This window comes from Kogia breviceps, chromosome 8 (assembly GCF_026419965.1).
Source record: "Kogia breviceps isolate mKogBre1 chromosome 8, mKogBre1 haplotype 1, whole genome shotgun sequence".
NCBI classification, from domain to species: Eukaryota; Metazoa; Chordata; class Mammalia; order Artiodactyla; family Physeteridae; genus Kogia; species Kogia breviceps.
Window position 1 is genome coordinate 73,833,026 of NC_081317.1, and position 12,751 is coordinate 73,845,776.

The following is a 12,751-nucleotide window of genomic DNA, read 5'->3' on the forward strand; positions in this document are numbered from 1 at the left end:
AGGTTTAAGTGGAAGCACCCTCTCAATGATGCCAGCGGGGATTTCTAGAAACCTCAGCGGAGTAAGTCTTAATAGAGAATTAGGGAGCGGGGAGGAGGGGGTGGAGAGTCAATGAGGAGAACCTTTGCGGTGTAGTCTTTCCATCTGTTGGAGAGCGCAGGAGACCCTAGCGCGATGTTTTAGGGGAGAAGCAGGCGTAGAGCCATTTGAAAGAGTCTTTTTTTTTCTTTTGTGTTTTTTTTTTTTTTTTTTTGGACACGGAGACCTGACTGAAAGCAAAGTAAGAAGACTCGCCGGACTCTAAACTGGCAAGTCCCGGCGCACTCGGGACCCCGGCCCACCCAGGTACCACCGCAAACGCCGCCCTCCGTCCCCTCCCGGATTCTGTTTCCTCGGAGCGCTGAAAAGCCTTTCAAAATACTAAATGCAACTGACATCTTTTTCTGAGTTAAAAACAAACAAAACCTCTGAAAATACAGAGCAGAAAATCCCGCATCCGCCTCCCACGAGTTCCCAAGACCCATCCCCGCGTTCTCGTCGGCTCAGGTTAGGCCCTGCACAGGGCGGTGGGAGGGGCGGAGTATGCTCGCTGACGCTACGGGGCTGGACTGCGCAGGCGCGGGGCGGGCTCGCGGGGGTGTCGCGCGCCGCTCACTTCGCGCGGGAGTGGGGCGCCGGAGCGTCGGAGCTGTAGGTCTGTGGGAACGGAAGCCGCAGCCAGGAAGAGAGGCAGCCAGGATGGCGACACCGAGCAGGAAAACGTCCACCCCAAGTCCCCTGGCCCCCAAGAGAGCTTTCCCGAGAGATCCCTCGTCGGAAGTCCCGAACAAGAAAAAGAGTTCGGCCATACCGGCGGCGCCGCCGCCACTGCCGCTGCGGTCGTCCGGGCCTTTCGTGGAAGGCTCTATCGTCCGCATCGCGATGGAGAACTTTCTGTGAGTGGCCGGAGGCCGTGACGCGGCGGGGGAGGCGAGCGGGCCCGCACACTGGGGGCGCGGGCTGAGTGCTTGCGGGGCCAGGTGGGTGGTTGTGTGCCTGACTTGTGCGTCTGACAGGAAATTCTTGCCGGGATTGCCGTGAGGATATTTACTTGTGGGCCATGGAGATCGACGTGTGTGTTGATGCGGTAGGTGTGTGTGTAGTGTGTTACGGTTTTTAAATTATTAATGCCGTTTGAAGGCGTCATATGGCGGGTCGTGGAAGTAGTAGGAATTAGATCTCCGCCCGCTGGGAGTCACGGCCTAGAAAGGTAGGACATAATCTGTAATTCACAAAACTATGCGTTCTGGGAATTTAGAGGCTGCAACCGTTAAATCAGAGCGGCAGTGATACTGCGGCAGATACGTGAAGAGTAGGCAGTTCCCAGGTGGACAAAGATGGTGAAGGTTGTCCTGGATGGAGGTTGAAATGTACATTGAGCCTTACTCTCAGTTGTTGCGCCTCCCAACAGACCCTTGACTCCTTTAAATCCGGCTTTCTTCCCTGGTTCCTTTCTTACCCTTCAGACAACTAACCATAATACTCACTTTAGAACTGAGTAAATATGTTCTAACACAAATACCGTGTATCCGTTTAGCACCTTGCAGTTCGTTTGATCAAAGTCTGTTTTTTTGTTTGTTTGTTTTTTGTTTAAGCTTGCACAGAGTGGTGTAGGGAAAACAGAATTGCAGTAACAATAGGGACATTTTTTTTCCAAGCATCTATCATGTGCCAGGTATAGAAGTAGGTGCTTTATTTACACAGTGCCCTCATTCATCCCTCATAACAACTCTTTATATCACCTCCATTGATAAGCTTAGAGAGGTTAATTTGCCGACGTTTACACAGGTAATAATTAGCTGAATTGCTCTTTGAATCCAAATCAGGAAAGATAAATATAGGTAAATGAAGTACCTACCATAATAATGTATATGCGTCATGATGCCTGTGCTGGCACAAAGGATGAAATGATTAATTTCGTCTACAGTTGTGAGAAGGGCTTTGTACTGAGGGTTATGGAAGTCTTAAAAGAAGGGAAGAGCAAGGAACTGCCTGAAACAGTTTGCTATATTTGGGAAATTTCCAGTATTTTAGTATGGCTAGAACATAGAATGTGAGCTAGTATGTGGACAGAGTAGATACTGAAGATGTAGACAGATGTTGAGTGTCTGTGTTTCCTTTTCTGAGGAATTCCAACTTTATCCTGTAGGCAGCCAGGATGCATTTTAAGCAGGGCATGACATGTGATTTACATTACTTTGGAAGCAGTGTGAAGGATGATTTAGAAAGGGTGCAAGATTGGAGGCAAGAAGGCTTTTACAATATGAAGGCAGAGATGATTAGGGTTTGAACCTAGCAGTGGGAAGTAGGATCAGAAAGAAGAGATTTGACAGGATTTGGCTGCAGATTAATTGTGAGGCATGAGGGTAAGGAAGGAATGGAGCATTTTTCTCAAGTCTCTGCCTTGGCTAGTTGATCATATATAGTGCTGTGCAGAAGAAGGAGCAATTTGGGGAGGATAATAATAGATGCCTTTTGGATCCTGTGAATTGAAGTTTCCTGTGGGGCATCTTAAAGCTCTTTTATAGTCAGTAGTTTTAAGGGTTTGGAGCTTACAGGAAAATGTGAGAGGTGAGAGACTTGATAATCATGCATATAGGTGATTGTTGAAATTGCAGAAATGGTTGAGATTGACCAAAAGGGAATATAAATAAGAATAGAAGGCTGAGTACAGTGTCCTGGAGGAATGCCAACATTTAAGGGCTAGCAGAAGAACTCACAGAATAAGAAGGAACTGTTCAGGGAAGTAAGAGGAGAACCGTGGGAGAGTATTATCAAGGAAGCCAAGGGAAAAGAGCGCTTCAGAAATGTCATCTAATACATTGAAGTCAGATAACAGGACAGAAAAGAACCTGCTGCATTTAGCAGTTAGGAAATCTTTGACAATTTGAAGTAGTGGAAGCAGAAAACTTTGCAGTCATAGAAGAATGAATGAGTGTGAGCAAGTAAAGCTTGGATGTGAAGAGGAGAAAGAAAAGGTAGCTGGAAAGTGCAGAGCTAGGGGAGGTTTTGTTTATTTTTACAATGAGAGGACTTTGAGTTTTAGGAATGAAGTAGGAAGAGTAGGCTTAGAGAACCGAAATGGCCTCGAAGAGGGTTGCCAAAGGAAGTATTCCTGGTAGTTAACCAAGTCGAATGGGATTGAGAGTGGGGGGAGAGATTTCTAGGCAGAAGGAATAGTATGTGCAAAGGCTTGGAGAAAGAAGGAAGCATAAGGTAGTCAAGAAACGGAAAGAAATTCATTATAGTTAGAATTTAGAGGTCTTATTAGAGAATAGGGGAAGGAGATAGAAAGTAGAAAACGATAAATTATGAAGTGTCCTATTTTTCTTTTTTTTTAATACTTTATGTGTGTATGTACGTATCAACGTATGGCTGTGTTTGGTCTTCGTTGGTGCGCACGGGCTTTCTTTAGTTGCGGTGAGCGGGGGCAACTCTTCGTTGCAGTGCACGTGCTTCTCATTGTGGTGGCTTGTCTTTGTTACGGAGCACAGGCTCTAGGCGTGTGGGCTTCAGTAGTTGTGGCACATGGGCTCAGTACTTGTGGCTTGCGGGCTCTAGAGCACAGCCTCGGTAGTTGTGGCGCACGGGCTTCGTTGCTCTACGGCATGTGAGATCTTCCCGCACCAGGGCTCAAACCCATGTCCCCTGCATTGGCAGTTGGATTCTTAACCACTGCACCACCAGGGAAGTCCTTCGTTTTCTTTAATACAAGTTATTTCAGATTTGCTTGTCTACCAACATGATTTGCTGATTGATTGGATGATGAGCGGGTGGGTAGTGTGGATAGAGGTGAAGGAGATGGTAAGAATCAAAGATGATGCAAAAGTTATGCCTAGGTTTATGACTTGGGCAGTGGGATGAATGATGATATCCTCACTAAGACGATAAGAGTGGTTTTAGATGGAAAAGATGGTGGGTTTAATTTTGAATGTGTTAAGTTTGAGGTGACTCTATCCAGATAGAGTTCTTGAGGTGGGAATTCCATCTTTATAGGTCATCTGGACTGACTTTCAGCATATAGATGCTACCTGAGGCCATGGAGAATACATGAGGTACTAGGCAAAGTATGTAGACTGAGAAGAGGCTGGGCCTCTGACATTAGCTCTTTCAGGACAAGCTCAGAGCAAAGGGAACTCACAAAAAGGGAATTCCCAGTAAACATATTGTAGAGTCAGAAAGGTTTTTTAAAATGCAGAGGCTTTATTTTGTTTTTGGCAGTTTTTCCTGTTTATAATATTTGTGTGTATAGTATAGGCCAGAAGTTCTCATGCTTTTTCCTGTTGTGTTTATTGTTTGCTTAAATACCAGTTGCATCACTATTTTAATAGGACAGTCACACGGAGATTTCACATCAGGAAATTCCAGTATTAATAAAATGGGGCTTCATGTGTTGGGATTTAGAAGTTCCAAGTCAGATACTTTTCCAGATGTCTGAAATTCCCAAGCTAGTTTTATTTTAGCCATTGTAAAGGGTTGCTTTAAGACTCAGCTGTTACTAGAATAAAGCTTCTGAAAAGATAGATAGGTGCTGTACAGAGATGTGGGGTTGGAAACCTGCCAGAAAATACCTCTCTTTACCACCTGTATTTATTTTATTACCACATGGCATTTCAGAATTGTTAATTTGTTTGAGTATTAAAGTTAAAGTGTGCTTGGTTAAATTATTTAAATACTTAGCAGGTTAGTAGCAGGCTAAGGTTTTTTTAAACTCTTGGGGAATTGGTTGGCAGCTAACTGAAACCCTGTGGGAACAGGACATTATTTGTGGGTTCCAATTCAGAATATTCAAAGACAAGGTAGAAGGATATCTGAGTCAGAGTTCACTTCACATTTTGCCATAGCTGACCCTGAGTACTAATATGGATTAGATGCTACTGTTGCATGTAGAGTGCTGGACAGCATGCTGCTTTCTAGTATGAGGGAATGTTACAAAAGTGTTTGGTGATGATGCACTCTTGTTTCCTCCCGTAGGGATAAAATTTACGTGAATTTGTACTAAAAATAGATCCTTTGGTGAATGTCTGGCAGCATATTAAAGGAATTGGATGTTTTTTTTTTAAGTAATAAGAAAAACTATTGGCTTGATATATCTTCAGTTTTCTAATTAGAATAGAAATAATTTGGTTGACTATGAGAAGTTGCTAGTAAGCCTTTTAATTCAAGAGAAATATAAATGTAAAATCCACAGATTTAGGATGAGCCATGGTTTCACTTACATATAATTTGGTTAACAATTATCTTATTTGTATAGTAGCTTTGATGTACTCTCTCATGTATTATAATTATTAAAGAGTAAATAATATCAAACTTTGCTCTATTCAGCAGACTTAATATTTGAAAAAAAGCACATGAAGTCTTATTTTCCCATGAATGTTCTTATTTTAGATATACATTATCACTTTTTCATTTCTTCCCCTGACAGATTTTTTTCTCTCTAGTTTATTAACAATCTATAAATTAACCTTACATTAAATTTATAAGGTTAGGTGGTTTTTAAAAGAATTTGAGGAAGCCTGTAGGTAATGATAAGGGTAAAGGAAGAAAAAGTGCTTTGGTAAGAAAATATTTCTTCACTTCTTATCTCTGCTTAGTAATATCACCTCTTTATAATTTAGAACATATGATACCTGTGAAGTATCTCCTGGGCCCCACTTGAATATGATTATTGGAGCTAATGGAACAGGGAAGTCCAGCATCGTGTGTGCCATTTGCCTTGGATTAGCAGGCAAACCTGCTTTCATGGGACGGGCAGATAAGGTGAGTTAACGTATGTACTTTTTAACAGAATTGAAAGTCATGAATTGCTTTTAGTAACAAAATAATTTCTATATCTCCGTTCCTTGAGTATAGCAAATGTGTTGTGCTTGAATATAAATAATGAAGTTGGCAGGGACACTGTGGGGAGATTTCCATTTCCAGAAGTAGTGTGCACTATATACCTAGAGAATTCTGCAGTATGTAACACCTGCAACCTTAGAAATAATGTAAAATATATCTTTTAAAATTATTTCTGGGCTTGTGGAAAGGCGAAGTAAGTTTACAAAGGGCACAAACAAAGTAGTTTGGATCTAAAGATTTCTGCAAGCTCTGGGGTTGTTTACCCAGGGGTATGTGCTTTACCTTGTACCCTAAAGCCTGGCTTTGAATTGGTTGCATAGGATTGGAGGTCCTGAAAGTGCAGAAGGGTTAGAAGATAAAACTAGAAGCCAAGCATTGCATCTAGCAGAAGAAAAAATATCACAAAGTGGGACAGTGAGGTTACTTATCTCATTGTTAGCTCTGAATACAGTAGATAAAAAAAGAAAATCTTCCAAACAAGTCTTAACACATACATTGTAATTTTAGTTTAAAGTGGTCCCAGTTAGTAACATCTCTCTTCAGGCAGAAGCAAGTGCAAATCCTCTGAAGGAAAATGCCCTCAATCCAGTCCTCAACATAAAGCTCTAAGAAATTCATGAATCCATACCTAAAAAAATACAAAGCAAAGGAGGAAATGAATCACCAAAAATGAGAGCTAACAAAAACAACAGACTATACAATCAGACCTACAAAGCTTGTAGAAACAGAATGTAAGCTAGGAATACTTTATTTATTTAAGGAACTGAAAGAAGGTACAAAAAAAAAAAAAGAAACTTGATGGACAGGTAAAACAACAAAGCAGACATATTTGAGAATTTGTGAACCAAAATACTTGACAGTTTTTCTAAAAATGCAATATAGAGATAAAGTGAGAAAAAAGTATGAAATAAAGATTGTGACCTGATAGTTAATGGACTAAGGAAGAGGCAATATTCAAGCAAGAATGACTAAGAATTTTCCAGAAATGTTGAAAAACTTGAATCCTCAGATTCAAGATACCTAATATATCCCAGACAGGGTAAATGAAAGAAATACACAAATAGACACATGGTAGTAAATTCCAGATTACCAAACATAGTAGTAATATGGTGTCAGAATGGGAACAGAGGGGGAAAGAGAAGAACAGTTTGAGATGCTCATAAAGGAACTTTGAAAGTATATAATTTAGGAAGAAGGAAAATGATCCCAGAAGGAAGTCTGAGAGGTAAGAAGAAATGGTGAGCAAAAAAATGGTAAACATGTAGGGAAGTAAACTGTGTAAAATAATACTAATGTCTCATTTGTCAAGTTTCTAAATCAAAGAAGATAGTACTAAATGTTGTCCTCCCCGGACAACAGGAAGGAAGTGATCAGAGTTGAAGTATTCTTTGTATTTGTATTGTTGGGAGGAAGTTAAGATAATTGGTTAGCTTCAGAGTTTATTAAGCTAAATATGCATGTTAAAATTTCTAGGGTAAGCCAGTAAAAAAATTGAAATATGTAACCTCCAAACAAGAAAGGTTAAAATAGGAAGAGAGAAGTAGAGAAAAAATAACCGCTGCCCAAACAACCCAGAAGGAGTCTCAAGAAAGGAGGAGGAAGAGAAAAGAAAGAAATATAGAAAAGGATACTATTAAAAAACATAAAAAAATAGTGGAAATACGTTCACAAAAATAATAAATGCTCTACATTCTTTTTTTTTTTTTTTTTTTTTTTTTTGCGGTATGCGGGCCTCTCGCTGTTGTGTCCTCTCCCGTTGCGGAGCACAGGCTCCGGACGCGCAGGCTCAGCGGCCATGGCTCACGGGCCCAGCCGCTCCGTGGCATGTGGGATCCTCCCAGACCGGGGCACGAACCCGCGTCTTCTGCATCAGCAGGTGGACTCTCCACCACTGCGCCACCAGGGAAGGCCCTCTACATTCTTGTTAAATGAGAAAGTCGGAGTAGATAAATAAAACAAAGTTCCATTCTGGTTGTTTACAATAAGCATATCTAAAATAAAAAACTACAGAGAAGTTGAAAGTAAAAGGATGAAAAAATACATACCAGGCAAATATTATACAAAGGAAAGTAGGTTAGCTGAATTTATACCAGGCAAAATAGAATTTAAAGGAAAAAAGAACTTTTAGAGATAAAGATGGTCATTAAATATTGATGAAAGTTTCAGTTCAGCAAGAAGATAATTCAGCTCCCAACTTAAATTCACATTATCTAGGTCCAAAATATATAAGCACAATCACAGAGTTCTTAAAGACAAGTTAACAGCTCCAGACTTATAGTGAAGAGCTAGTGGTAATCAATAGATCCAATCAGATAAAAAATTAATAAGAGTATAGAAGGTATGAACAACAGTTAGATTGAACTAATGGACATGTTGTAAACACTGCACTCAACAATTGGTAGAGCACACATTCTTTTTAAGCAAAAATGGAATATTTCTTAAAATTAACCATAAACTGAGCCCTAAAGCAATATCAAAAAATATCAAAGAATTGCTACCACATAGACTGTGTTCTCTGACCACAGTGCTATTAAGATAGAAATAATCAAGAAGATAACTAAAATTTTCCCATTTGTTCAGAATGAAACATGTACTTCTATATTATCCACAGGTCAAAGAAGAAATTTTAATAGAAACTGAAAAGTAAGAGCAGAAATTAATAAAATAGTAAACAATGATTCAGTAGGAACCACAAAACTAAAAATTGCTTTTCAAAAATACTATTTAAATTAGTAACTTCTGGGGGCAGGGAGAGAAAGGAAGAAAAAAATAGAAGGAATGGCAAAAAGTAATAGTTAAGATACGTTAAATTGTGATCCAGAAAACCCCCAAATTTAAGTGGTTTAAATGTACAAAAGATTAATTCCTGCTGCTTATCCAGTGTAGGCCCTTTGTGGTCACTTAGGTACTTTAGCCTTATAGAATCTTCATTTCAGTATATACAGTTTACCCTTGAAGAATGCAGGTTTGAACTGCGCAGGTCCACTTATATGTGAATATTTTTCAATAGCAAATATATACGTCGTGCTCATATTTCATTGGACAAAGCATGTCATGAAGCCATAACTTGGATCAGAGAGAAAGAGCAAGTGCAATTGTTTGCTTGAAAGGAGAATCAGAATATTCACGAACTGCCCTGATGACTACCATGAGAGCATTAAAAGAATGCAGCAGAGGTTTGAAAGATTATATAAGAATATTATGAGAATCATTATGCCACTCAAGTTTAAATTTTTAAAAAGTTGTAACTATAAATGTTTCTACAACTACTTAAATTATCAAAACTGACTAAGTAGAAAAAATAAATTAGCTGGTAAATTTTTTCTCAGACAAAGACAAAGACAATTGTGGATTAGTCCTAATAGCAGTAAGTTTCTATTTTACACAGAGCATGTGACCCTAGGTACCCAAATCAATCAAGGATAGAATGCAAAAATTACAAGCCCATCTTACTCATGAATCTAGAAGCAAAAATCAAACACAAAAAAGAAGCTTTAGCATTTTGAATTTAATAATACATAACACATCATGACCAAATTGAATTTATTCAAGGAGGGAGAGATGTATTATGTTAATTTTTTCCTAATAACCACATTTTAAAGGAGAAGAACTCCATGGTCATCTTAATAGATAGAGAAAAAGCATTCAGTTAAATTCCACAGTAATGTATGATTAAAAGCTCTTAGCAAACTAGGAATAGAAGAGACCTTTATTAATTTCACAAAAGATATCTATGAAAATGTACAGCAAGTTCAGGAGCAAGTCAAGATTGCCTACTACCATTACTATTGAACATTGTACTGGCAGTTCTTGGTAGAACAGAAAAGATATGTGTTGGAAAGAAAGAAAACTGTCATTTACAGATTATGTGAGTGTCTGCATAAAAACCAAAAAGGAACTCCAGATAAGCCTCCTGATGGATCAATATGCAAATTTATCAGGATTACTAGATATAAGATTGTATAACACAGACACTGAATCTGTAGGCACCTTGATCTTGGACTTCCTAACCTTCAGATTTGTGAAAAATAAATGTTAAAGCCACCCAGTCTGTGGTATTTTTGTTATAGAAGCCCAGACTAAGGCAAGGACCTTTTTACATTCTTTAACTTACTGAGGACTCCAAAACCTTTTGTTTCTGTGAGTTATATCTATTGATTAGAATTAATAATAAACTTAAAAATAATTTTCAGATTAGAAATAAAAACTGAGACCCTGCCAAAAAAAGTTGTATAACAAAAATCAGTTGCATTTCTATATACTAACAAAGACCAGAAAATGCAATTAAAAATGGACATTATAGCCACAAAAGTACGTTTCATAGCAGTAAATTAATAAAAGACATGTAAGACCTATATGCAGAAATTATAATTTTCATTTAAAAACATTGAAGTTTAGAGAGATGCACTGTATTAATGGCAAGAAGATCTAATATAAAAATGTCATTCTTCTACATATTCGGTGTCATTCCAGTCAAAATCCCTATAACTGTCTATACAAGTCACAAGCTGACTCTAAACTTTAGGTGGAAGAACAAAGGGCCAGAAATAGCTAAGATACTTCTAAAGAAATAGGACAAAATGGAAAAACTTGCCTATCAGATATCAAGACAATACAAAATTACAGTAAATTAAGACATTATGGTATTGGTGTAGGATAGACTAGTGTGATGTGACAGAATAAAGAGCCCAGATACAAAGCCATGATTAGTAAAAGCTTGATTTATGACAGAACTGACATTGTGGATGAGTGGGGAAGAGATGAATAAATAGTACTGAGACAATTGCTTATCGGTATAGGAAAAAATGAAACTGAGTCCTTTCCTCACACTTTAACAAAAATCAGTTCCAGGTAGATAAAAGATCTAAATGTGATTGACCAGAAAGTTTCTAGAAAAGATTGGTAGTAGAAGAAAATATCTTTGTGACTTCAGGTTAAAGAAGAATTTATTAAATAAAAATATACACTGCAAAGGAAAGGTTGATAAATTCAACTACAGTAAAATTAAGGAACTTTTGTTCATCAAAAGACACCTTGTAGAGAAAAGACTAGTCACAAATGAGAGAAAGTATATATATAGCACATATAACAAGATTGGTATCCAGACTACATCATCAAAATAATGGCAACTCGGAAGATAAATGAGCAAAAGATATGCTCAGATGTCTCACAGAAGAGGCACCCCAAACAGCCAGTAAATACATGAAAAATATGCTCAGCTTCATTAATTATCAGAGAAACACGAATTAACCCTGGCATGGTATATCCATTAGACCCACAAAAATTCTTGTGGTGCCATGTGGCTTATAAGGATATAAAGCAGTGGGAACTCTGATGCATTCTTGGTGGGAATATGAATTTGTACAACCGCCTTGGAAAATATGGCATAACCTAGTAAATCTGTAAATGTCTATATCCAGTCCCTCAAAAATTCTACTTCTAGGTACCTTAGTAAGCTTGTGTCCATTTATACTAGGTGAAATTATGGAAATATTTATAGAAGTATTGTTTGCAATAAATTCTAGTGTAGTCAAATAAAATTGAATATTATATGAACAGTAAAAGCAAACTTGGGCTCATTGGTTAAATCTCAAAAACATAGTTTTAAGGAAAAATGCCATCACAGAAAAATACATGTAATGTGAATTTGTTTCTGGAATGGTCAAATATATATATAATATATATTTAATATTTGGAGATTTATATAGTAAAAATAAAAGCAAAAGAATTATCAGCAAATCAATTTAGAGATTACATTTGTCAAGAGAGAAGGACGTAATTGGCATGAGTTAAGGAATGTCAGACACACTGGTAGTGATCAGTTCCTTAAATAGGTAGATACATGGTTGTTTTGTTAATTCTTAAACAGTGCATGAAGTTCGTATTTACTGTTTGGTATGTATTTCACATAAAAACATGTTTTAAAAAGAAAGTCTTGGGGCTTCCCTGGTGACGCGGTAGTTAAGAATCCGCCTGCCAGTGCAAGGGACATGGGTTTGATCCCTGGTCTGGGAAGATCCCACGTGCTGCGGAGCAGTTAAGCCCAGGCGCCACAACTACTGAGCCTGTGTGCCACAACTACTGAAGCCCGTGCGTTTAGAGCCCGTGCTCCACAACGAGAGAAGCCACTGCAATGAGAAGCCCACACACCACAACGAAGAGTAGCCCCTGCTCACCACAACTAGAGAAAGCCCACGCACAGCAACAAAGACTCAAAGCAGCCAAAAATAAATAAAATAAAATTTTTTTAAAAGTCTAAAAGTTGAGTTGTTACCTCACTGTAAAATAATTTTACAACTTGATTCATTTTTCTAAAACTGTTGTAAATATTGCGATATTATCAAAATGATATTACAGATTTCTTAGCCAGGCTTAAAATTTAATGTAGGTTACAAGATTGAGTTATATACCCCTTATGATTATAAATAACCTATTCAAAATATATTTTTAATGCTCTGTGGGAGGCATTTATGAGGTAGAAAAGATACTGCTTTATTAATGATTGGCTTTGTAACCTTAGTCACTTGTCTGGAACTCAGTTTTTCTTTATTTCAAAGAACAGGGGTTGGAGTAGATAATTTCCAAGGACCGACTCAGATTTTTATAAATATCGATACGTAGTTTTGTCTGTTTTGTGGCCGCACCGCCCACTGCTCGGCTTGTGGGATTTTAGTTCTCTGACCAGGGATCGAACCCCGGCTGTTGGCAGTGAAAGCACGGAGTCCTAACCACTGGACCACCAGGAAATTCCTGATATGTAATTTTCAGAAATCATTTATTAAATCCTTATCTCTGTGTAATGGTCTGCTGGATTGTACTCCAAGGGCTGTATGGTCAGAATGGATTGGGCTGTAACAGTGTTCGCCAATAT

The 12,751-nt window shown here is 38.3% G+C and overlaps 1 protein-coding gene across 3 annotated transcripts in view; it reads left to right on the forward strand.

The window, feature by feature from the left end:
- Positions 1–611: 611 nt before the first annotated feature.
- The window catches only part of SMC5 (structural maintenance of chromosomes 5), a 99,648-nt gene continuing 87,508 nt past the window's right edge, over positions 612–12,751 (forward strand). For 2 of the 3 annotated variants that reach the window (XR_010841598.1, XM_059072711.2), the window contains exons 1-2: positions 614–935; positions 5,658–5,799. Coding sequence is in view for 2 of the 3 variants with exons in the window: in XM_059072711.2 (XP_058928694.1) it covers positions 739–935; positions 5,658–5,799 (339 nt within the window). In the remaining variant the exon portion in view is untranslated. Of the gene's footprint in view, positions 936–5,657; positions 5,800–12,751 lie in introns of all 3 variants that reach the window. The other variant, XM_059072712.2, reaches the window with a different exon arrangement.